This window comes from Amphiura filiformis, chromosome 11 (genome assembly GCF_039555335.1).
Source record: "Amphiura filiformis chromosome 11, Afil_fr2py, whole genome shotgun sequence".
In the NCBI taxonomy this organism is placed as follows: Eukaryota; Metazoa; Echinodermata; class Ophiuroidea; order Amphilepidida; family Amphiuridae; genus Amphiura; species Amphiura filiformis.
Genome location: NC_092638.1, coordinates 45,373,448 through 45,396,674, shown reverse-complemented (window position 1 = coordinate 45,396,674; position 23,227 = coordinate 45,373,448). Strand labels below are relative to the sequence as shown.

At 39.4% G+C, this 23,227-nt stretch overlaps 1 protein-coding gene across 1 annotated transcript in view; it reads left to right on the top strand.

The window, feature by feature from the left end:
* Positions 1–19,878: 19,878 nt before the first annotated feature.
* Positions 19,879–23,227, top strand: part of LOC140163708 (uncharacterized) — a 15,103-nt gene continuing 11,754 nt past the window's right edge. Inside the window, exons 1-5 of the mRNA XM_072187024.1 lie at positions 19,879–19,985; positions 21,658–21,822; positions 22,444–22,542; positions 22,688–22,786; positions 23,065–23,163. Coding sequence (XP_072043125.1) covers positions 19,968–19,985; positions 21,658–21,822; positions 22,444–22,542; positions 22,688–22,786; positions 23,065–23,163 — 480 coding nt within the window. The 5' untranslated portion in view covers positions 19,879–19,967. The remainder of the gene's footprint in view (positions 19,986–21,657; positions 21,823–22,443; positions 22,543–22,687; positions 22,787–23,064; positions 23,164–23,227) is intronic.

Sequence of the window (23,227 nt, the reverse complement as noted above, 5' to 3'; positions counted from 1 at the left end):
ATAGCAAAAAAGTCAGAAATATATTCCGTTGAAAGAATAATATTTTACACATGATCAGCTTTAATTTGATACCAAGCTTTATTGAAATACGTTTTTCAAGTGCCAAAACGAGATTCAAATGTAGGCCTTTCATATTATTCGAAGCAAAAGTTGATAGGACTACATAATGGTTCATTTCGCAGGAAACCCGCGAAAATTTAAAATCTCACAGTATTTTATACCCAATTTTATTACCCCCACGGCCCATTATTCAAAATCGCGCAATGTGATTTGTTGAAACACGTCACATGAAAGACCATTAATTAGCAATAAAGTGGCCAGGGCAACGACTTTGTGTTCTTCTCGCATCACAGCGCACAGCAAAGCGCGATGCAGTATATTAGCGTCGTTACGCATTCTACGCAAAGCATTATGTTTGGTTACGCGTTATGCAATACTCACTATCACTTACGCTTTGGCTACGTTTTTTTTTTGTATAAAATGCAAGGTGAACAATAGCCCAATAGGAATGACCATGTCAAGCACTTATATAGGGAACAGGGCACTAGATTAGTAATCCGTATGGGCTAATCAGTGGTTCACAGCAGCTTAGGCGAGTGACAAGAACCCTCTGCTAAATCATAATCCCAAAATATGTTGATTTACACGGCTCTTGAAGGATTGAGCCCCATAATCAGTGATCTCTCCAACTACACAATCCGGGACTCCATTCCAAACATGTACTGCAACATGGACGAAAGTTCTGCCTGTTGACAAGGTTCTTGAGACTGGCTCAGTCAGTGCATGACTTGGCATTGAGAGACTGGTGCGAGTGGCTCGTCTGATCACGTAAGGCTTGGGCAGCAATGCTTTCAAGTCTGGCGGGCACAAGCTGGTGTGCATCTTGTAGAGCACAGATGCAGCAGCCACCTGTCGTCTGTGATGTAAAGAGGGGATGTTAAAATCCATTCTTGCCTGCTGCTCGTCTACGCCAATAATCCTCAATGCTTTGCTCTGTATGGAGTCAAGGAGCTTCCGGGTGGTGGTTGAGGCACTCATCCAGCATAGTGAGGCATACTCCATAACACTACGAACCTGGGCCTTATAAACTGTGGCTCTCCCTTTAACATCAAGCTTGTTTGCTACCCTCCTTATTGCTCCAAGCTTCTGTCCAGCTCTGGCAGCAGTGTTGGAAATGTGCTTAGCCCAGGTGAGTTTCTTATCAATAATAACACCCAGGATTTCCTGCTCATCCATCTCTGCCAGTTTGGTGTTTCCAAAATAAAGTGCTAGTCTAGTTGGATTCCTCTTTCTTGAGATAGTCAGGGCTTTGCACTTGGAGGGCTCGAAAGTGACTTTCCACTTGTCTGCCCAGATCCTCATTCTCTCCAGGTCCCGTTGAGGCTCGCTGTTGCAGCTATGCTGTCATCACGTGATCTGAGGGTGGAGTCATCTGCATACAGATACAGGGTGTTCGCATTCATCTCCCAGATCATCAATAAAGACAGTGAATAGTAGCGGGCCCAGGATTGAGCCTTGTGGTACAGAGGCATTGATGGACGTACTGTTTGAGGATTGGCCAGATAGAACCACTTTGATGGACCGGTTGGATAGGTAGCTCTCAATCCAGGTCAGAAGCTTGCCAGAAACTCCTTTGCCTTTCAGCTTAGAGCAAAGTCCTTTGTGCCATACCTGGTCAAATGCTCCTTTGATGTCCAGGGTAACTAGACGCACTTGATGACCTCTGTCTAGAGAGTTGGACCATTGCTGAGAGAGGATGGTTAAGATGTCAGCTGTGCTGTGATGGGGTCTAAAGCCAAACTGCCTGTCTGAAATGAGATGGTGCTGCAACAGGTACTTCTGAAGCTGCTTCTGTACCACTGCCTCCATAACCTTGCTGATGTTGCTAAGAAGAGAGATGGGGCGGTACATGGATGGATTAGACTTTGAGTCCCTCTTATGGGATGACTGAAGCACACTTCCACTGGCTGGGAAACACTCCATTTGCGAAGCACAGCTCAAATAGGCGGCTGAGAGGTCTTGCTAATACAGCACTGCACTCTTTCAGGATTCTATTGGGGATCGCATCAGGTCCATTAGCTTTATCAGGTTCTAATTTTTGCAGGAGCCTCCTGATGTCCTGGCCTTGAAAACTATGGAGTCCTTAGAATTTGGTGTTATCTCCTTTTACTTCTGGAGCAGGTTCTTCTGCATTCTCAAGTTGGCATTTCTTAGCAAAAGTCTGTCCTAGTATTTCAGCCTTCTCCTTTGCGGTAGTGTAGACCTGGTTTTGATCTTTTATTACAGGTATGTCTGCCCTAGCTTTTCTTCCAGACAGAGTGTTAACCGTGTTCCACCACTTTTTACTGCTCAGGCTTCCATCTGAAAGTTCTTCCCTCAGCTTGTTGTTGTACTTCCTTCTGGCTTGTTTCTCAACCTGATTGTATTCCCTTCTGGCTTCTGCAAACTTATCCTTGTTTTCCTTAGTGTTGTTTTTCTTCAACTTCTTGAACAGGCAACCTTTCCTATTTGCAGCTCTCTTGCAGCTGTCATCAAACCAAACTTTGTCGCCAGTTTTTTTGGTGACAAACTTACTTGGAATGTATATATCCATTGCATCGCTTATGCTGCATGTCAGTAACGTTACTGCAAGCTTGTTCAGTGTCGTCGGTTTGGAAGACTTGAGTCCAGTTTGCAGAAGAAAGAAAACCTCTCATGCCCCAGTAGTCAGCGCCAAACCTTCCGTTTGTAAGGTTTATCTCTGTAGATGGGCACCTTCAACTTAACTAAGACAGGATTGTGGTCTGATGTGCCTAGTCTTGCAAAAGTTGTAGCGGTTGAAGACAAATCAGTCAGAACCAGATCTAGGATTTGGTCCTCCCTAGTTGGCTCAGTAACAATTTGTTTCAGCCCAAGAGAGTTGGACATCTCCAATGTGCGTCGGCCAGCTGCATCTGTCTTGCGACTACCAATCCATTCTATGTGGTGGACGTTGAAGTCTCCAAGTAAGACCATAGATTGGGCGCTGAACTCGGTAAGTTTAGACAAGGTGTTGGTATCCAAGTAGCTGATCATATCACTGTTGCTATCCGGTGGTCTGTACACTGCAGCAACCAGTAGCTTCCGAGATCTAAGAGCCACTGAGAACCACATCAGTTCCAGGTCTGCAGGGTCCAGGTCCTTGTCGTGGAAAATTGCGATACCTTCTAGGCAGTAGACAGCAATCCCTCCTCCTCCTGTTGTATTGGGTCTATCCCTGCGGCAGCATATTGAGTAGCCAGGGATGGTAATGCAGTCAGCTCCATCCTTTATTGAGGAGTCTAAGAATGTTTCCACAACAACGACAATAGCAGGCTTAAAGGCCCATATAAAAATAACAGATGTGGAAATAGGAGTATAAACTGACCAGTAGATACCAGTTGTAGTCCAACTAATTCATGGCATATTAGATGGCCTAGGGGAAAGTTGGCCCATATTTGCAAGACTATTCTTGCCTTCAAGGTGAAACAAACCTACTCATGTTACCCTCTGGCCATGGGCTGACCTGGTGTCAGATCTTACCCAGGGAAAGATGACATTCCAATATTGGCCTTTAAGCTCATTGCACAAATTGGAAAGCTCTCCTAAGTTTGATCTGAGACCTCTGATGTTCACCTCCAGTATACTCATATCCGTTTCACGTAGTCGATGGACGTGCGTTGGTCGTCTCCGTATAAATCTGTCCTTTCGAGGCTTGTTTGTCTTTTTCGTAGCAAGTTGTTTACAGGGTTGGGGTTGCTGGCCCCGTCACCCCAGAATCGCACCTAAGCAGTGCGGCAAGGATGTACGCTAGCATGGCCTGAACTGAAAGCATCCTGGGACTCATAACAGTTCGGGTATCCAGATGAGATTGATACCGCTCGGTCAAGGAGTGGGTGATCATAGCATAAAGTACATCCCCACTACGTCGGGGGGATGATGCTGTCGATCGGGTTACGGATCCTTAAAACAAAAATGAAGAAATACATAAAGGATGAAATAAATACAAAATAAATAAATACAAAAGACCTTATCTTGCCAAGCATGATACGAGGAACATGAAAAAATATAAGAAAAAATGCCCCCTGAAAAAATGCCCCCTGATTAATTAATCAATTAAAGATAAAATAATGAAAAAGGAGTATAAACTGACCAGTAGATACCAGTTGTAGTCCAACTAATTCATGGCATATTAGATGGCCTAGGGGAAAGTTGGCCCATATTTGCAAGACTATTCTTGCCTTCAAGGTGAAACAAACCTACTCATGTTACCCTCTGGCCATGGGCTGGCCTGGTGTCAGATCTTACTCAGGGAAAGATGACATTCCAATATTGGCCTTTAAGCTCATTGCACAAATTGGAAAGCTCTCCTAAGTTTGATCTGAGACCTCTGATGTTCACCTCCAGTATACTCATATCCGTTTCACGTAGTCGATGGACGTGCGTTGGTCGTCTCCGTATAAATCTGTCCTTTCGAGGCTTGTTTGTCTTTTTCGTAGCAAGTTGTTTACAGGGTTGGGGGTTGCTGGCCCCGTCACCCCAGAATCGCACCTAAGCAGTGCGGCAAGGATGTACGCTAGCATGGCCTGAACTGAAAGCATCCTGGGACTCATAACAGTTCGGGTATCCAGATGAGATTGATACCGCTCGGTCAAGGAGTGGGTGATCATAGCATAAAGTACATCCCCACTACGTCGGGGGGATGATGCTGTCGATCGGGTCACGGATCCTTAAAACAAAAATGAAGAAATACATAAAGGATGAAATAAATACAAAATAAATATATACAAAAGACCTTATCTTGCCAAGCATGATACGAGGAACATGAAAAAATATAAGAAAAAATGCCCCATGAAAAAATGCCCCCTGATTAATTAATCAATTAAAGATAAAATAATGAAAAATCATTATTTTATTTCATTAATAAAATCATAAAATAAAAGAAAAATGTTTAATGTACATGATGATATACACAAAATTAAAACGAAATATTTCAAAATAATGAGATATTTTGTCAAGAATGATGGGCGTAGTGGTATATGGCGAAGCACTCGACGGGTACACTACAAAGTGCAGCATGTTTCTGGATGCCGGACCATTATGCAATTCACGCGAAATTACGAACCAATGATTGGCTTGAAAATGCGTTATCAGGAGGCAATCCTCCCTTCGTCAGGCACGCCACTGGTTCAAATTGTGTGCATCGTGTATGCCGTAGCGCAAAGCCGTATGTGGTCCAGGGCCTGCTTTATATAGCCCCTGGTGGCGTCCAAAGACAATGGCCCGGGAGATGTCCTGGGGTTGAGGCCCCTTGAAACTGGTGGATTTGAGCCTTTTAAAAAAAGGCATACCCGCATGAATATAGAGGGCCCTTATTTTTCAACACATGGGCATGATGGGGGTCAAGTATCTCTGCCAATTTATTATACTCCTAGACTAAGAAGACGCTTTGTGATCACCCTTGGGCAGCAAACATTCTTAAGGTCGTCTGAATATAGATTCAGTGTATTTTCTAATTCGTCTTTGTTTGCTAAAGAGATTACGGGGTACTAGCATTGGTTTGAATTACTTTGCAGAACTTTTTATGGTGAAAATATATGTAAGACCTGTTATTCGATTTGTAAGAAAAAGAAAGTATGTTTTGCCGTTTCAACGAATGAAAACGAGTGAGAATTTCAAAAGTTATGGTTTGAAGGAAATATGACATTAAAAGTTATATGCCAGGCCTATAATAGTTTCCACAGGATATCAACGAAAGAAAATTATAGTATCCTTGTTATCAGACGTTCTTAGGGACCGATCGTTATTTACGGCAGGGGAGAGGGAATGGGTGTTTTGGCAAAAATATCGACAACAAATTTCGCGTTCCCCCCTCGCGTCCGCTCAAAATTTTCGCGTTCCCCCTTGTTTTCCCAATTTTCTCAATTTAAAATTTAACAATCCCCCCTCCTGGTTCAACTAAAAATTTCAGGTTCCCCCTCAACACCAAAAAAAAACTTCGTGTTCACCCCTAAATTTACCCATTTCCCCCCCCCCATAAATAATGATCGCTCCCTTAGATTTACATTTGCAGCACAGCACAGCATGAGATGTGAGTGTATTGATAACATGATTAAAACCTTTATGGACGTAAAAGTCAAAGTAAAAATATCATATATCCTGTATCGTTTTATGGATAAAAATGACTCAAAATGTCAAATTGTGGGATAGACTTACAAAATCAGCAGATAGGCGAGGTCTGCTTGTTTCTGTTGACAAGGGGCAGTCTTCAGCAAACGGCTCTTTTCAGAGCCACCAAAACTTACAAAAATCAGCAGATAGGCGAGATCTGCTTGTTTCTGTTGACAAGGGGCAGTCTTCAGCAAACGGCTCTTTTCAGAGCCACCAAAACCTTTATATTAGCAGATAGGCGAGATCTGCTTGTTTCTATTGACAATGGGCAGTGTTCAGCAAACGGCTCTTTTCAGAGCCACCAAAACCTTTATATTAGCAGATAGGCGAGATCTGCTTGTTCTCTGTTGACAAGGGCAGTCTTCAGTGAACGACTCTTTTCAGAGTCATCAGTAGACAAGGGGTGGTCTACATGTCTCAATCTTAGGCACTTTGTCCTGAAGAAGTCAGAGCTACTCTGACGAAAGCTTGACAGTTCTAAACTTGTCCGACGGCGAACCCGCTAAAAACCCACTAAAAATTACTCAAAATGTCATTAATGAAATAATTGATATCTTGAAAATCAGTTTTGTCTTCTCAACGGGATTGGAGTGAGTAAGCAGTCTTTATACATTTTATAATGTGCTATAGTAAGTATACATTGCGAATTAATATAAAATTAATGTGCTGTATGGCATGTATAAGGCAAGTAGATTGGCAGTTTTTAGCCAACTAACTAAAAACTGCAGTGTATTTCTTAATATTAATAATAAGCTAAGGGTAGCCTAAAAGGCAGAAAAGACAAAAAGACAGAACAATTTGGAGTAATGAAGTAAAGAGTTGACAGAAAGTTATAGGAGTTAATGTTTAGTTTGCTGTTTCTGTGTGCATGTGCTCGTCATTGATGGTTTGGTGGACTGTCATGAAACATGATGGATCCTAAAAGCGTTATCCTATAAAATGTCTTCCAACCAAACTAATTACCAGACATCTTCTAGATTGAAGCTGGCTTTCCCTTTTAAAGGGAATTTTTATTAAAGTTGATATTTAACACACTTTACTTCATACATGGAATATTCAAAGAAATTTATTTATGATCACATTAAAGACTGTACCTTTTTGTCATTCAAACCACACTTGTATTAATTACACCACATACTGCGAGGTGCACACCGACATCGCCCGGTTAATAATTACATTATACAGCCAGAGACACTGAAATGAATACCCGGGATCGATACACGTAAATGTGCTATGCATGATTGATATTCAGACGATAAATCTTTGGATACCGGGGTAGAAAATGATGAATATCTTCCGTAAATGATTTCGTGTAAAGAAACCAGATCTGGTTCCTTGCACTTGAACATAATATGTTCAACGGATATGATAGTCGTTAGCTTGCGTCTTGAGAAAGAAGCGTGCGTCTTGAACTCATATATTGACAAAAATATTCTGATTTTCTGATGTGAGCACTCACTCACATGGCGTGAGTACATGTTCACTCACACACAGCGTAGTGTGAGCACTCACTCACATGGCGTATACAAGCTCACTTACACACTAGAGAAGTCAATTACCGAGGTATTGATTGTAGCCTTAGTCGGAATGTCCCTCGGCTCATTATGTGTCTTAAAAGTCGGAATAAAATGGCCATGCGTGGTTGTGGATTCAACCTACCATGGCGATTTCTGCCATGAAGATATCGGGGCGATGACACTGTGAGGTGTGCTGAGGCTTATGGGTTTATGCCTCAGGCAGCGCCAACTTGTCAGAACTTGCGATATTAACATGTGAAGAAATAGGAAGCTTTGATGGGGGGAACAAGTACAATAAGGACAAACGAAAGTGTTAAGTATCTTTTGTACTGCTTGTATCTTGATTTGTTCAGTGCTATGAGACCTCCTGTTTTATGCATTATAAAAGTTTTTGCAACTTAGGCTAGGCTAAGTTAAGTTGAGCAAATCATAACATAATAACAAAATAGTACTGCATACAAAAGCAACCGGGTAAGTAGACAAAAACCAAAACAAAACGAAACACGACGTTTTAGACAGGTTCTGTTTTGTCTATACTTGTCGCGGTGGTTTTGTATTTGTTTGTGCCCTTCTATCCCGGTCTTCTATGCTCTGCATTCTTCTATAATTTTATCCTCGTCCTACTCGTTGTTGGTATACCTGGCTCAAATATTTCTGTTTTTATAATAATATTCTAGTACTAGTATCCTCTTTATCATCTTTTTAGCCTTTTCCATTGGAAATAGACCTACTTCATCTGAAGAAAGCTAATATTTTTCTACGATTACATTTTTACATTTACAGGCATTTATGGCGCCATTCACCAAGATACCATGGCGCTTACAAAAATATACACAAAAAGTCAAATAACAAACAGTTCAAAAAAACAAATGAGTCTTTAGCATCTTTAGCCTCAATGTAATGCAATAAATGTAATGTAATAAAATATCCGACTTTACTTTAATATCGATTCACAAGCTGACGTTGACACTTTTGTACAACGATACAATGTGATTGGTGTATTCCTCCCTGCGATGCTGATTTGGATATGTTTGCCGCTATTTCCTGTAAAGCTGAAAACACGTTGTCCTTAATCCCCGATGGCAAGGGTGCTTTACAAAAATCTTTGATGTGTGTGAGGAAATCAAGAAGTAGGGAAGCTTCCTCTGAGACGTCCTTGTCAAGACATCCGCTGATATCTACAATATCGTCACGGCTATAAAGGGCATATGGGATGCCCCTAGTTTCGAAGTAGTCGAGAACAAATCGAGAAGACTTTACCACGTATTTGCTGTACTGAGAAGGTATCCCAGGGGTAATACGACCAGTGATACTCTTTTCTGAAAGAAATATGAAATAATAATCATATACATGATCTGCATTTATGTGATACATCTGTACCCGTTGAAACTCCGGTGTTGGAACTGCATTTTACACGACCAATTACAAAATACGTAAGTAACAAATACATAAGCCTACCCTCTTTCAAATTCCATTTTGTTATGTTTTGTTACAATTCTGATAAACACATGAATTACATAAGACTTATGTCATGGAATCATACATATAAAGTTAAGTATATCTTCAATACCGATGATAGCTTCTGTAAGAGTCCAATAATTAATACAAATAAGTTTGCCGCAGATAATTCATAATAGGTTTACCTGACGCTAACAGAATTAAAAGAATTCCATTTTCTTCAAGCTGGTCGAACAGAAATCCAAGCTTCTCCTCTGGATTAGTCATATAATAGACGCTGTGAAAAGCGCTGATAAAGTGATACTTTGCACCTGTTCCCGGCTCTTTCACACCCTCCATATATTCGTCCAATGTTTGCTCTCTCCAGTCATATATCACTTCCTTCCAATCAGTTTGTTGTGTATTCTTCTGATGCTGTTCTGTTAAGCGTTTGATTGGTTCCACCAAGCATTGGTGAATATTTGTAAAATGAGCTTTGAAGTGAGAAAGACAGTAATCTTCAGTTCTCCATGTTAAGAAAGTTCATATAAAGGGCATGAGCGAATATGGTAAAATGGAATATTCTTGGTTACTGAAGCTTATTATTAATAGTCATTGTCAGTAGTAAAGTGTTGTCCAATTTATGAGTGTGTGGGTGATTCAAGTCCCGGATTAAAGTACGGCATAGATTATTCATTTTCTAAAACAATTTAAAAAAAATAGAACAATACAATTGCACCGCATCATGTCATGCATATGCAATTGTCAGCGCGCTGACTGTATTTTGATTTGGTCGGTCGTAATGAGGGTTCTTGTTATCTTTTCAGTTTCTGTTTCCGTATCCGTATTCGTTTTCCTTATTCTGAAGTGTTAGTCTGCTAGGTGTGATCAATCTTTTGTTAGTTACTAATAATTTGAAGCAAGGGAATGTCTGTTTTCGTTTTGGTAAGTTATGTTAATTTCTGACATGAAACCTTGATATGAGAGGGTTAGTGTTAATCTAGACAAAAGAAGAGTCTAAATTTTACGGGCCTAAATTCGCGGTAAGTTGCACGGCTTCAATTTTGCGTTTGGTGTATATGCACATACGCCTTGGCGCCAAATATCTCCCAATGGGGCGTATACAAGTTGCGATTTGGTAATCATGTTTTATATTGAAATGCAATACAAAAGAATTGCATTGGAGCAAAGATATGGCACATAGCGTTTTTCGGCAATTTTCATATGTGATTTTCTCACTTTTCACGGCGTGCCGCTTTGCTCCTATGACGCTACGCCATGGGGGCTGTATGTGTTTGTATTACGTGTGGGGTAAGTGGGTATCAGTTTCACGGAAAGTCTCATTTTATAGCAATATGGCCTAATGAAACACGACAAATACAGTAAAGATTAGCATAATGGCGCATGTGTGCTACTTTGGCCTAGGATGCATTTCACGTACAAATAAAGAGCTTCGTCCTATGTACGTCGTAGATCCCAACAAAAATTAGGAAGGGTCCGGTCCCTTATATGGTGGAGGGGTTTGAACGCTAGGCACTTTTAGAGTTTTAGTTTGTGCCTTAAATACTAATTACATGTATGTTTAGGGTGCATCTTTACTGTATGTAATCACGCTATACATACCATCACCACTTCCTACACCCAGAACTTTAAGTGTTCTTTTGGTAGATTGATCAACGCTCTGAGCAACCTTGGGTCGTATTTCAGTAATAATATTGGCAAGCCAATCATCATTCGTACTGTCTTTCACATGAAGTCTCTTCAAGAATACACCAAAGCATTTCAAAAAGTGATCTTCATCGTCCACAATACTAAGTATTGGCATTAATGAATCAGAAGCAGCCATTCCCTCTGATTACTCGGAATGTTGTACTATCCTTGCAAATTGTATTTGCTTAGGCATGCATAATGTACAATGTGAAGTTCAAGGACTCATGTACCACAAACACACAATGACGGATTTAAGGAAAATGGCTATGTCAGCAAAATAACCGGGGGTGGGCAATAGTAAGGAATTCAATTTATAAGCGTGCCCGGAATTTTTATCGTGGAGGGAGGGGGAGGCAAAAAAAATTGCCCTGTGATCATTAGTTCGGCCCAATTTTACCGAGAAAATTTTCCGTTTCATACTACTTTATTATAAAAGTGAAGGGCACAGACGGTAGTTACTTCCAGTAATAACCTTGTCATAAACTTAAAACCTTGCACTATTAAATTAGGCGTTCTACTGCTGAGTAATTATTGGAGATATATAGTGAAACCTTATCTTGGTTTCTATAAAAGAAATATCTATACATAACCAAAGTCATACTTTTTTGTTAAAGATATTCAACATTCAAGTTTGGTGGCTCTGAAAAGAGCCGTTCATTATTTGGTTCGGAAACCTATTCTGTCTCTTTTCAAGAAACGTTGTGGCTCTGAAAAGAGCTGTTAAGAATTATTATTATTTATTCATAATAAGCCTGATTTGGGCTTAAGAAACAAGGTCGCAGACTTCCATATTGTAGTTTTTTACTAATGGAGTTCAAATCGAGGGCTTAGAGCCAGAACTAGCTTGTTTTCTCAATTACATGTTACTCATTTCGGTAACAAATGGACGTTTAATTCTGACCTCCATAAGAAAATGTAAGTACCTTTGGGGTAAATGCATGTTCACTTGCGTCTCGTCTAACTAACTTTTCAAGTGACCATGCATATACCCCAAAGTCACTTGCATTTATTATAGACGGCATAATTAACCGTACATTTGTTGCCGAAATGAATATAAACATGTAATTGAGAAAACAAATGAACATAGCTAGTTCTGGCCCTGCAGGGCAAGAAAGCAAAAATTAATTAAGTTAAGTACCTAATAATACGACAGCTGTCAAATCTCTTTTTAGAAGTTTGGTGGCTCTGAAAAGAGCCGTTTTTTGGACTTTACTGCCACTTATTCGCTCCCGGGTTTTTCTGCCAGGATCGTTTTTCTAATGATGATGATGATGGTGGTGGTGGTGGTGGTGGTGGTGGTGGTGGTAGTGGTGGTGGTGGTGATGCCGAGGAACGAGGCCGTTTGCTTGGCCGTCTGGAGTCTTCTTGTCGTTCTGCTGACTTTCTCTTTCTTTGATGACGGTCGTATTTTCTGTAGAAGGTCTTGATCTCTCAAAAGTAAGCCGGCCGCTTCTTCGTCAAAGTAGTTTGCCGCATCCGTCCTACCATGCCAACAGCGCTCCAGTGCGTCTTCCATATTTTTATGGGCCTCTAGGTTGGCTATCCCAGTTAAGTCTTGTAGCAGTATTTCCACATACTTGCGGTCTTGCTCTTTAACTAGTTTATCGATTTGCAGTCTTACTTGCGCTGGGAATTTGTAGTTTGGACCTAGACCTGGCCAACCTCTTGCTGCTCAGCTCACGTGGTATCTACCATACCTTAAAGTTTTAACTTCTTCTCATCAAGAATTGCTCAGGCTACAACTTGCTTTTCAAAATGATAAGCTCGTCTATTACTACTATTCGGGCTATCTTTGACAATTTCTCTTTTGATAATAGTTTTACTGTAGAAGTTTCAGGGGCTTTCTGCCCTGGTGTCGGTCGTGAATCCAGACTTGAAACTTTGGACTCGGCATTTTGGTTAACCTGGCTAGGTTTAGGCACTGGAGCTGACTATTGCCTGTCCAAATAACTTAGACACCCGGTTTTTAGGATATATTTCGAAAAGTTTTCACTTTGGCAAAAAGTCATGAAAGAAAAGTGGCTAAACACAGTCAGACCTAACAGAAATTATTAGTAAAGCGATAAAAAAATATTCTTCCTTGTCTACTTTTATTCAATTTTGACCAGTTTACAGCAAGATATCTGGGTCCAGCCGAATATTCCTAATGACTTGAAACTTTTGATGGGATAATCTATTTAGGGGTGTTTGAACATTGTAACCATGCATATTGATCAGTGATTCCACCCTTTTTTCGTTGATCCTTTTACTAATTCACAATTCAGCATCGAAGTGGTTACGTAATTCTCTTGGTTACCGGATCACGCTACTTTGGTATGCCTTCGAGTGCCATATGTGACGTGTCATGTCAAAAGGAGACACTTTTGGGCAGGATCGTAAATGGAGAAATAGCCAAAAATCTATTTACAGTAAGGGGTGTCATGTCAAAAGGAGACACTTTTGGGCAGGATCGTAAATGGAGAAATAGCCAAAATCTATTTACAGTAAGGGGTGTTTGAACATTGTAACCATGCATATTGATCAGTGATTCCACCCTTTTTTCGTTGATCCTTTTACTAATTCACAATTCAGCATCGAAGTGGTTACGTAATTCTCTTGGTTACCGGATCACGCTACTTTGGTATGCCTTCGAGTGCCATATGTGACGTGTCATGTCAAAAGGAGACACTTTTGGGCAGGATCGTAAATGGAGAAATAGCCAAAAATCTACCCGGGGGAGATTTTTCACAATTTGGGTTTGTTGCGAATTTGTGATGTTATTAATGTTTAAAATATTGTCTGTTAGTTTCAGACCGGAATATAACTGGCATCTTGTATTTTTTGAGACATTTTTCTAAGTAATTCCTACTCTCAACATTGTCAATAATATATCTCAATTTCCAATTTTATGATACCATAACTTACGAACTCAATATCTTCGCTTAGGAATGTCCGATTTCATTAGGGAAAACGGCATTGTGGAGCAAAATATCTCTATATTTAAGATATGTAAAAACCTCAAAATTGATAATCTGCCCAAAAGTGTCTCCTTTTTAGTAGGATCAAAATATGACACAGCTACCCCTAACCCCAAAAAAATTGCAACAGAAGCTTTTTTGGTATTTTCTTGCAGTATAAGGTCTAATGAATAACATATCAAAAGTTTACAAAAATTCAACTTGGGCGAGGGGTCCAACAGTGACGTAATCAAAATGGCCGCCAAAAGCTGGAAAAATACCCATTAATCTACTGATTTCATCCATTTTTCACTCGTTTTTGTGGGTTCCACTGCTGACAACCTTGTTCAGATGTACATTACTGGATGTAGTAATGAATCTTTATATTGTGGTATTCAAATTGATCGATTTTACAGCCATGATGAATTTCAAAATGGCCACCAGTTTGGTATTTTGGCATATGAAATCAAATCATGCACGTAATTGTAAGGCGAAACTTAAAGCGTTGGATTTTCTAAAATAGCCAATATCCTTTGCACCCATATTCCCATTAAATTTTCTATAGAGGTAGACATACGAACCAAAGTCGCAGCAACAGCGAATTTCAAAATGGCCGCCATTTTGGTATGTTAGCTTATTGACGTATGCACTATGTATGAATTATGCACGTATTGCAACTTGAAACTTAAAGCGACATAAATTGAAATTCTAAAATAACCAACATCCTATGCACCAATAGTACCATTAAAAATATACTTTTAAGTAGGCATACATTGTATGTACCAATTTGGAGCCATATATAGCATTTCAAAATGGCTGTCAGCTATAATCACCATTATAAAAATCAATATGTTGCTTACAGTATATTCTTGAAGTAAACAAAATTCATCTTGCTATTCCACGATGCGATGCCTTAATTTTGTTTACAGTGGAATATACATCGACCACATGTATGTAATTAGTTATCATCATCATCTGAGAATAGTTCCTGATCCATGTTCTCACATTAGCCTATGTGTGCACATGCTCCAGTGCAATTGAGTCCATTCTTTCTGCAGCTACATTTCATTGTGATGCATTCTGTAGAACAATTGCATCGAATCATCTTCAGCAATGATTCTGGCGCTGGACTTCTTTTCATCATGAATGGAACAAATTTGTCACCTTGAAGAATCCATCCCCATTCCCCAGTCAATTGGATGCATACCATCACTTCTACACATCCACTGCATGACCTATAGATACATACTCCTGGAGTGACGCTTGGCAGCAGAGGTTGTGGGTGGAAGTCTTTCAGGTTAAACAAAGCTCTTTGCTGTGCATTTTTTTTGGAAAGAAACCGGCAGCGTAAGGATTCCAAAGACTCTGATTGCTGACCATTAAACAGGGACACCATTGCTTTGCAGCCTTCACTTTATACATATTCTTGATCCATATTGGGAGTGCGAAATGCCTTGGAACAAACTTGTAATACAGGATGACCATTGATGGTTTTGTTAAATACAGACTTGCCTACCACAAATATTCTTGAAGTAGTGTCACAACCTGAAAACGCATGGGCCAACAACAAATCCGAACATATGTCATAACTGAGTAAGCGGTTCGGAACCTTGATATCATATACATATGGTTTATCATTGTCAGACCGAAAGTACAAGTCCTTACAGTCCTTTTCTGCATAATGAAGAAGTAATACCAACAGATGTGTCTTCTCCAATTAGGGTTGTTAACTTAAGGGGTACTACACCCCCTGCCCAATTTTGTGCCTATTTTTGCATTTTTCTCAAAATGATAGCGCATTGGGGACAAGTAAGATATGTATATTATAGGGGCAAGGACTACAACTACTGCACTGGAAATTTTATTTCAGCACAGACAACAGTTGTGGAGTTACAGTCAAAAATGAGGAAAACCAATATTTGATCAATAAATCAATAACTACTTGCTTTGAGTTGCTGAATTTTCAGTACAGTAGTTGTAGTCCTTGCCCTATAATATACATATCTTACTTGCCACAAATGTGCTATAATTGTTGAGAAAAGTGCAAAAATAGGCACAAAATTGGCCAGGGGTGTAGTACCCCCTTAAATGATGCCATTGCGATATCAATATCGGCATCTCCATCAGCGTGGATCAGATGACATCTTTTCTGTTCCATACAGTCCCCAATGTATCAAACAAAGACAACCGTGGCCTTGCCATAGTGATCAAATGTGAAAGATGCATAATTATCAGAAGAGAACTCCATCAAGAACATAGTGATCACTCAGTCCTTGGAACTGTCTCAGGGGCATCACCCTCTGATAAGTGAGTCACATGCAAAACCAGTTCAAAGTATAGGTAAACAAAATGGAAGGACATGCTGACTTTTCATATAGCTACAAACGGAAGGCTAGAGTCAAGACCCTTGCATCTGCACGGACTGTCAAGGTCACTGATGACCAAACCATTGATCCAGCTCTGTTGTTTCAAAAGTTTCTGGTTTCCAGATAAAGCACCACTACTACAAGCCATACAGGATCATGTGTCCTCATCAGAGGCTGATGGCCCTGAGGCAGTTCTAAGGACTGATCACTATGTTCTTGATGGAGATTCTCTTCTACATCGCTTGAAGTGGACAGAAGGAAGCACCTATAGTTCCCTTGCTGATATAATTAATACATCTTTCACATTTGATCACTATGGCAAGGCCACGGTTGTCTTTGAGAGATACACTGGTGGACAAAACAAATAAATAAATAAATGTTGTTTGATTTAACGTGCGCTTCAGCTAGGCATGGCCTAATTATCAGCACACTTCAACAATTATTCCGCTGCCATTAGGATATATCAGAATCATTTCCGCTTCACCAAGTCCGCAACTGATGCGCAGGTACTCTCAGCGACTTAGATTGTGATTACCCCCAGCAGCTCCCCATTTTACACCTGGGTGGAGTGAAGCAATTGGGAATTAAGCTATCTTGCTCAAGGACGCAACACACTGGCCGTGGTGGGGCTCGAACCCGCAACCTTCCGATCATGAAGCTCGCGCCCTAACCATTGGGCCACTGTGCTTCCCACAAAGGATAACACGAATCAGCGCCGCAAGAGTCGGGTTGCAAATAAGGTAGACATATCAGATGCTGGCAATTTGCTGGCAAAAAAAATGATCTGAACAAACAGACACTCATTAAACTAACTGGGGAGCGTATGCAACAGAAAGGATGCCATGTGGTCCACGCTGAAGGAGATGCATATGTTCTGAAGCGCTTACTCAGTGATGACATTTGTTCGGATGTGTTGTTTGCCCATGCGTTTTCAAGTTACAACACTACTTCAAGAATATTTGGGGTAGGCATGAAGTCTGTATTGCACAACATTATCAATGGTGATATATAGAAAGTGAAGGCTGCAAAGCAATGGTGTCCTTGTTTAATGGTCAGCAATCAGAGTCTTTGGAATCCTTATGCTACAGGTTTCTTTCCAAACAAGTTTGCCCAGCAGAGAACTTTGTTAAACCTGACAGACTTCCACCCACAGCCTCTGCTGCAATGCTTAACTCTTGGAGAACGTACATCTATATCTGACTGGGGATGGATCGTTTAAGGTGACAAAATGTTTCCATTCATGATAAAAAGAATTCCAGCACGAGAAACATTGCTGAAGATGACTCCATGCAATTGTTCTACAGGATGCATCACAAAGAAATGTAGCTGCAGAAAGAATGGACTCAATTACACTTAAGTATGTGGACACATAGGCTATATGTAAGAATATGGATCAAGAACTTTTCTGAGATGATTAATTATGGCTGTCAAATTGCTCCATCTGAATACCACAATTTAAAGATTCATTACTACATCTAGTAATGTACTTCTGAACAAGGTTGTCAGCAGTGGAACCCACAAAAACAAGTGAAAAATGGATGAAATCAGTAGATTAATGGGTATTTTTCCAGCTTTTGGCGGCCATTTTGATTATGTCACAGTTGGACCCCTCGCCCAAGTTGAATTTTTGTAAACTTTTGATATGTTATTTATTAGACCTTATACTGCAAGAAAATACCAAAAATCCTTCTGTTGCAATTTTTTTGGGGTCCTGTGGTAACTTTACTCTACTATTTGACATGACACGTCACATATACTTTATGTGGTGATCATTTCGATCGTGGTTCATTACTCTAGCGCGTGATCCCGTTGACATAGTAACATTACGTAACTTCGATACTGAATAATGGCGGTCTACTCAAATGCATTCAACAAAAGCATGTTTGCAATCTACCGCATGTTTGCAATCGTCACATGCATAACAAATACACTACGATCAAATAGGTTGATGACCATATTTGATTGAATGGACTACTCTGTGCCATGATTTCGGTGAAGGACACCGGTTCAAATCCTTTGTTTGGAGCCAATCAATAATTTCATGCACAACCTCTATAACTCAAAAGATGTCACAGTTGGTGCATTATAACAAATAGGGCAAGTTACTATGAGTCTGGAGTGTATTGTGAATTATACTCCTCACCAATAACATCAGAACATTCATATGGCATACAATTTGTATTTTCTTAGAATTGTGCCAAGCCAAAAGCATGCACAGAAGAAGATTCAAATACAGCGCCGAATTGTTGTAATTGGTTGAGGGACAGCTAGGATCACTGAGTTAATACACTAAGAATAACTATATGCCAATTAGAAACACTGTCTGCATCTTATGACCTGAATTATATTTTTCATTTTTATAAAATGTTTTTGGTGAGGAGTATAATTAATTTACTATTCATCCATTCACTATCCAAAATCACCATACCTACAAATCTGTATAATGAGACCTTCCAAAATAATGGTACCCAACTTCTACCGGATTATTTTTATAGTGTTGAGAAAAACCTTCCAATTTCAATAGAATTTCTGGTAAACTCTCACTCAATTCTTTGGAAACACAAAAATCCCGTTAGGTCTCAGCGAATGTTAACACTTTTCTTTCATGACTTTCTTTGAAAGTGTATATTTTTTCAAATAAGTAACAAAAACTGGGCGTCTAAGTTAATTGGACAGACAATAGGACCCGATTTGCTTGGAGATGGTGAACGACTTGAAGATAGTCTTCTCTTCTTGTTGGATGACATACTCAGTTTGGGGCCCTTGACATTTGACTGCTAGCTGAAACCAAAATGGGCAAAATGCACATATTCGGGATAAGGTCCTACGGGTATACCATACGGTATATGTACATGGTTTGAGACTTAGGAGTAGTTGTAGAGCTACCCACTGCACCTTTGAGCACAGAAGAAAAAGAAAAAAAACAGGGGCCCGTGGGTCAAAATAGCAAGGGGCCCTTGCTGACAGCTTAAATCCGCCACTGCAAACACATTGTTGTTGCTTTGGATGTAGTAACTATGTTATACAATGGTGTAACATGTATGTGGGACTTGTGGGTTAAATTAAAGAACTGTCTTTTAAAAAGACGGGTGAAGATAATGTCTCCTCATTTTGCATTTGATTTAATAAGTGCTAGGAATGCTGGTAATTTGTTGTGCGTATGGAATAATTAACCGGGTGAGAAATACCGGTATTAAATACACACCACCAATTTTTTATTTTAAATTATGAAAACGAAGAGCTGCCCTAAAGTGTTACATGTGAATCTGAGACAATCATGCCGAATAAAATATATCGTGTAACGGATGGTTGGGCAGGTTTATTGGTACATGTACAATGTACATGTACATTGTACATGTACCATGACATATAACTCATTGCACTTTTTGAAACACCCAATATGTTTTCTTATCAAGTTGGGTACAATTATGATACTAGACTGAACAGGAAGTGTGCACTCAATGTATTAGGTCAAAGGAGTTTCGAAAGAAAAGAAAAGAATTTAAACGACACCGTAAACAGCCTCAATGTCATGGACGATGTTCATGTCTAAAGTTATACGCTATACACTACTGAGTTGTCCATTTACGTGTGGGACGATTCACAATGCTTTCATTCAAAAAGTCAAGCACCTCTGCACTATATGAACTGAACTGTGTAAGTATTGATTGAAGAGGAAATAACGAACATGAATTCTTCTTGCATTGCTCACACAGTATACAAATCAACGATATTGTCTTATTTAACAATATATATTTCTGTTGAAACTGTTTAACTGCCACGTAGCATTGAAACATGTTCGATTTAGAGTGAAGGTTCGTCTGGATTATTTTATGTCATTTCGTCACGAGGTACGTTATTCTATATACAAGTAAAATTAATTACGGTGATTTTAAATTGTACGATCGTATAGGCCTAATTTGTATATAATTGTATATGAATGGTATTGATTTCTAAACATAGTACAAAATAAAAATTACTTCAAAATACATTAGTTTTGTAGGCAATCGGCGAAGGTTTGCAGTACACTATGGTCATATACTACCAAGAAAAGATTATTGTTTTAGAGAATGGGTGCTTTTTGTTTTTCTCAGAATGTGTAAAAAGTATTAGTTATTGTCATTGCTTTTCAGCAACATTATGACATTAACGACAATTTTCCAGAATTGTTGCACATTTTTCATGTCAAACAGATTATTTCTATCTGAATCCCGGTTTCAGTAAAATTGTGTATTTTCCCTGGGTCAGTAGATCCTATCCGCACATCCCCCGCCAATCCAAATTCAATGGCCTTTGCATCGGGGCCTGAGATTGGAATTCCAGTTTCCTTTCTCACGAAGTAAGGGCTAAGAGTAAAATTGTACAATTGTGTTTGGGAGTGGCCTTCCTCTTTTCTCTTTTTCCTAGCTATTTTCTTCCATTTCTTGCTTTGTTTATCAAAGCTATCTAATAGACCAGCATGCATATATTAGCCTACACTGGCTATCCAGGCTTGTGCATTTGTATGAGCTTGGAACGGTCCATGGTTTTCCGGACCAACCTGGGTAAACAAACAAAGGACACACCAGGATGGGAACCCATGGGACACCAGTCAAATATCTTTTATTTGGGCATGCTGAGGACTTGAGATTAAAACACGAAGACCTTTCAAAACACCATTATACACATCAACATTTGGCAAGAAAGGGAAAATAATAATAGCTTTATTATTTTTATATTTTATGCAAAATAATTACACCAGAATGATACAGGGATGTAACAAGTCACCAAAATGTCAGGTCAAGTCAAGTTATTTAGACTAATATTTATCTCAAGTTAAATCACTCAAGTCACTGTACAAATTTATTGGGGTCAAGTCATTGACTTTCACTCAAGTCAGTTTTCTCATTTTACCTGAAGTCGTAAGTTATGATGTGTTACAACACTGACCAGATTATATAAGTTAACATACTGCAGTTACTGTCCGTTTTCCTATACACAATACACATTGCTCTCACCATTGACGCGTGACCTCTACAAATAGTGTATGTTAGAAGTATAGGCCATTGCCTAGTTAACGTCACTGTGTGAAAAATAACCGGCCAACATTTAAAGTACTCTGTGATAATTCTAGAAAATATAGTTTTGTTACATGTCCTAAATTTTTAGCTAATTTAGGTGTTTGGAAATATTCGCACTTTTGTGTTTTAGGAAGGATATGTAAACGACAGATAACACCAAAAAATATAAAGAAATTATTTCCAAACCGTGTTAAGTCAACAACCATTATGTTTCTCATTTTCAAGAATGCTGGTTAACAATATGTACACTATTGTGTCATTTCGTAAACAAAGGTCCACATAGTATTGTTACCTTGCGTTTGCTTTATAATTGGTTACCCAGTTGAAACTAAGATCTGATTTAATCAGTTGAGCTGTTTTCAATGAGTGTTATCTTGGTTTAATAGCTTTTAATGGGGTTTAAGTCCTGCAAAGGTCGTGGTGAATTCTACTGTAGACATGACTGCATCATGATTTTTAATAGTGTGGGTTTTTTGGCAGCTCCCGTCCCGCGAGCACGGGAATCAGACCGAGAGGGATGTCACGTGATGTTGACGAACGTTTGTTGGATGCGGCTCAACATTGTAGAGAGGATGAAATCAAATTGTGCATAACAAACGGAGCCAGTGTCAACGTGAAAGACATAAGGGTGAGCAAAATATGAATCGTTCTTGTATAGAGGGGTCTCTATCACGCTTTCCACGCAATCCGCTATTCCAGTTGAAATCCATATACCCTTTTAATATGAAAGACATGATCTTAATCTTCCACACAGAGAGTGTGAAGTTCAAATGTGGTTACCTGAATGGGTGACTTAATATGAAGCCTATACGTAATGTGCGGGTGATGCATTCCTCCATTAATCCTGACAAGACAGAGCTTTTAAAATCTATTTCCAAACCACATGATGCAAATGCTTCAAGATCTCGGTCTCCTCATTTGATGATACTCGATATGTTTCCTATAATATGCGCACCTGGGTCTCATTTGCGAAATCATGTTATAGACCTATCACATGCACCACTTTCATCTGACTTCTGGCTATGTATCGAAGATCAGGCTGGGTTCAAATCTCTCCTCTGGCGTGCACAAGTCATTGAATGGACTGAAATAATCTTCCAAGTCATATCCGCTATGCTCCGCTGTTCAGCGCTTCAAGTCATTTCTCAAAGCATTCTAGTTTATGAATTATTACGCTTAGTTAATATTTTGAAATTCATTCTATATCCTGAGGGTCATCCTTGTTGATATTAATTCTTTTCACACGCAGAACCAGACCCCTTTACACTTGGTGACATACAGTGATTCAGAGACATGCTGTAAGATACTTTTGGATGCCGGTGCTGAAATCCATTCAGTAGATAACGATGTAAGTATATATCACATAACTAAGTTCTTTACTAAATGGACATTATGAAGTGGAATAAAATTTTTTTTGAAGAATGGATTACTTTTAGAATACAGAAAACTTCACGCTACAAATTGATGAGCACCAATTTTGTTTTCATACACAGAATATCACTCCTTTAAATAGGGCGGTACTCAATGACTCAGACAGATGTTGCAAGATGCTTTTGGATGCTGGCGCTGACATCCATTCAGTAGATTATCATGTAAGTTACATTATTTTATGGGTCTTCTTAATGACCTTGAATTCTGATCAGCTTTAGTTGATTGACACAAAGATATCTTCACAGGCTGTATTTGGATGAGCAACCTCGATGGTTTTCTTGTCAGACATTACTACATGTATGTTCTACTAAATTGATCTCGAACTTAGATATGATTCATTTATTCATTTACTTAAGATTATGTCTCTATTTTTAAGAGTGCATGATAGTTACAGATATCCTCACCCCGTGTATACGTTTTCAAATCTAATCATACACAGGCTTTGACTCCTATACACCATGCGACATACAATGATTCAGACAAATGTTTGAAGATACTACTGAATGCTGGGTCTGAAATACATTCGGTAGATAAGGATGTAAGTATGTCACATTGATATTTGGTTTTTTATACGAAGGGGTGGTTTCAAAACTCGACCGCCG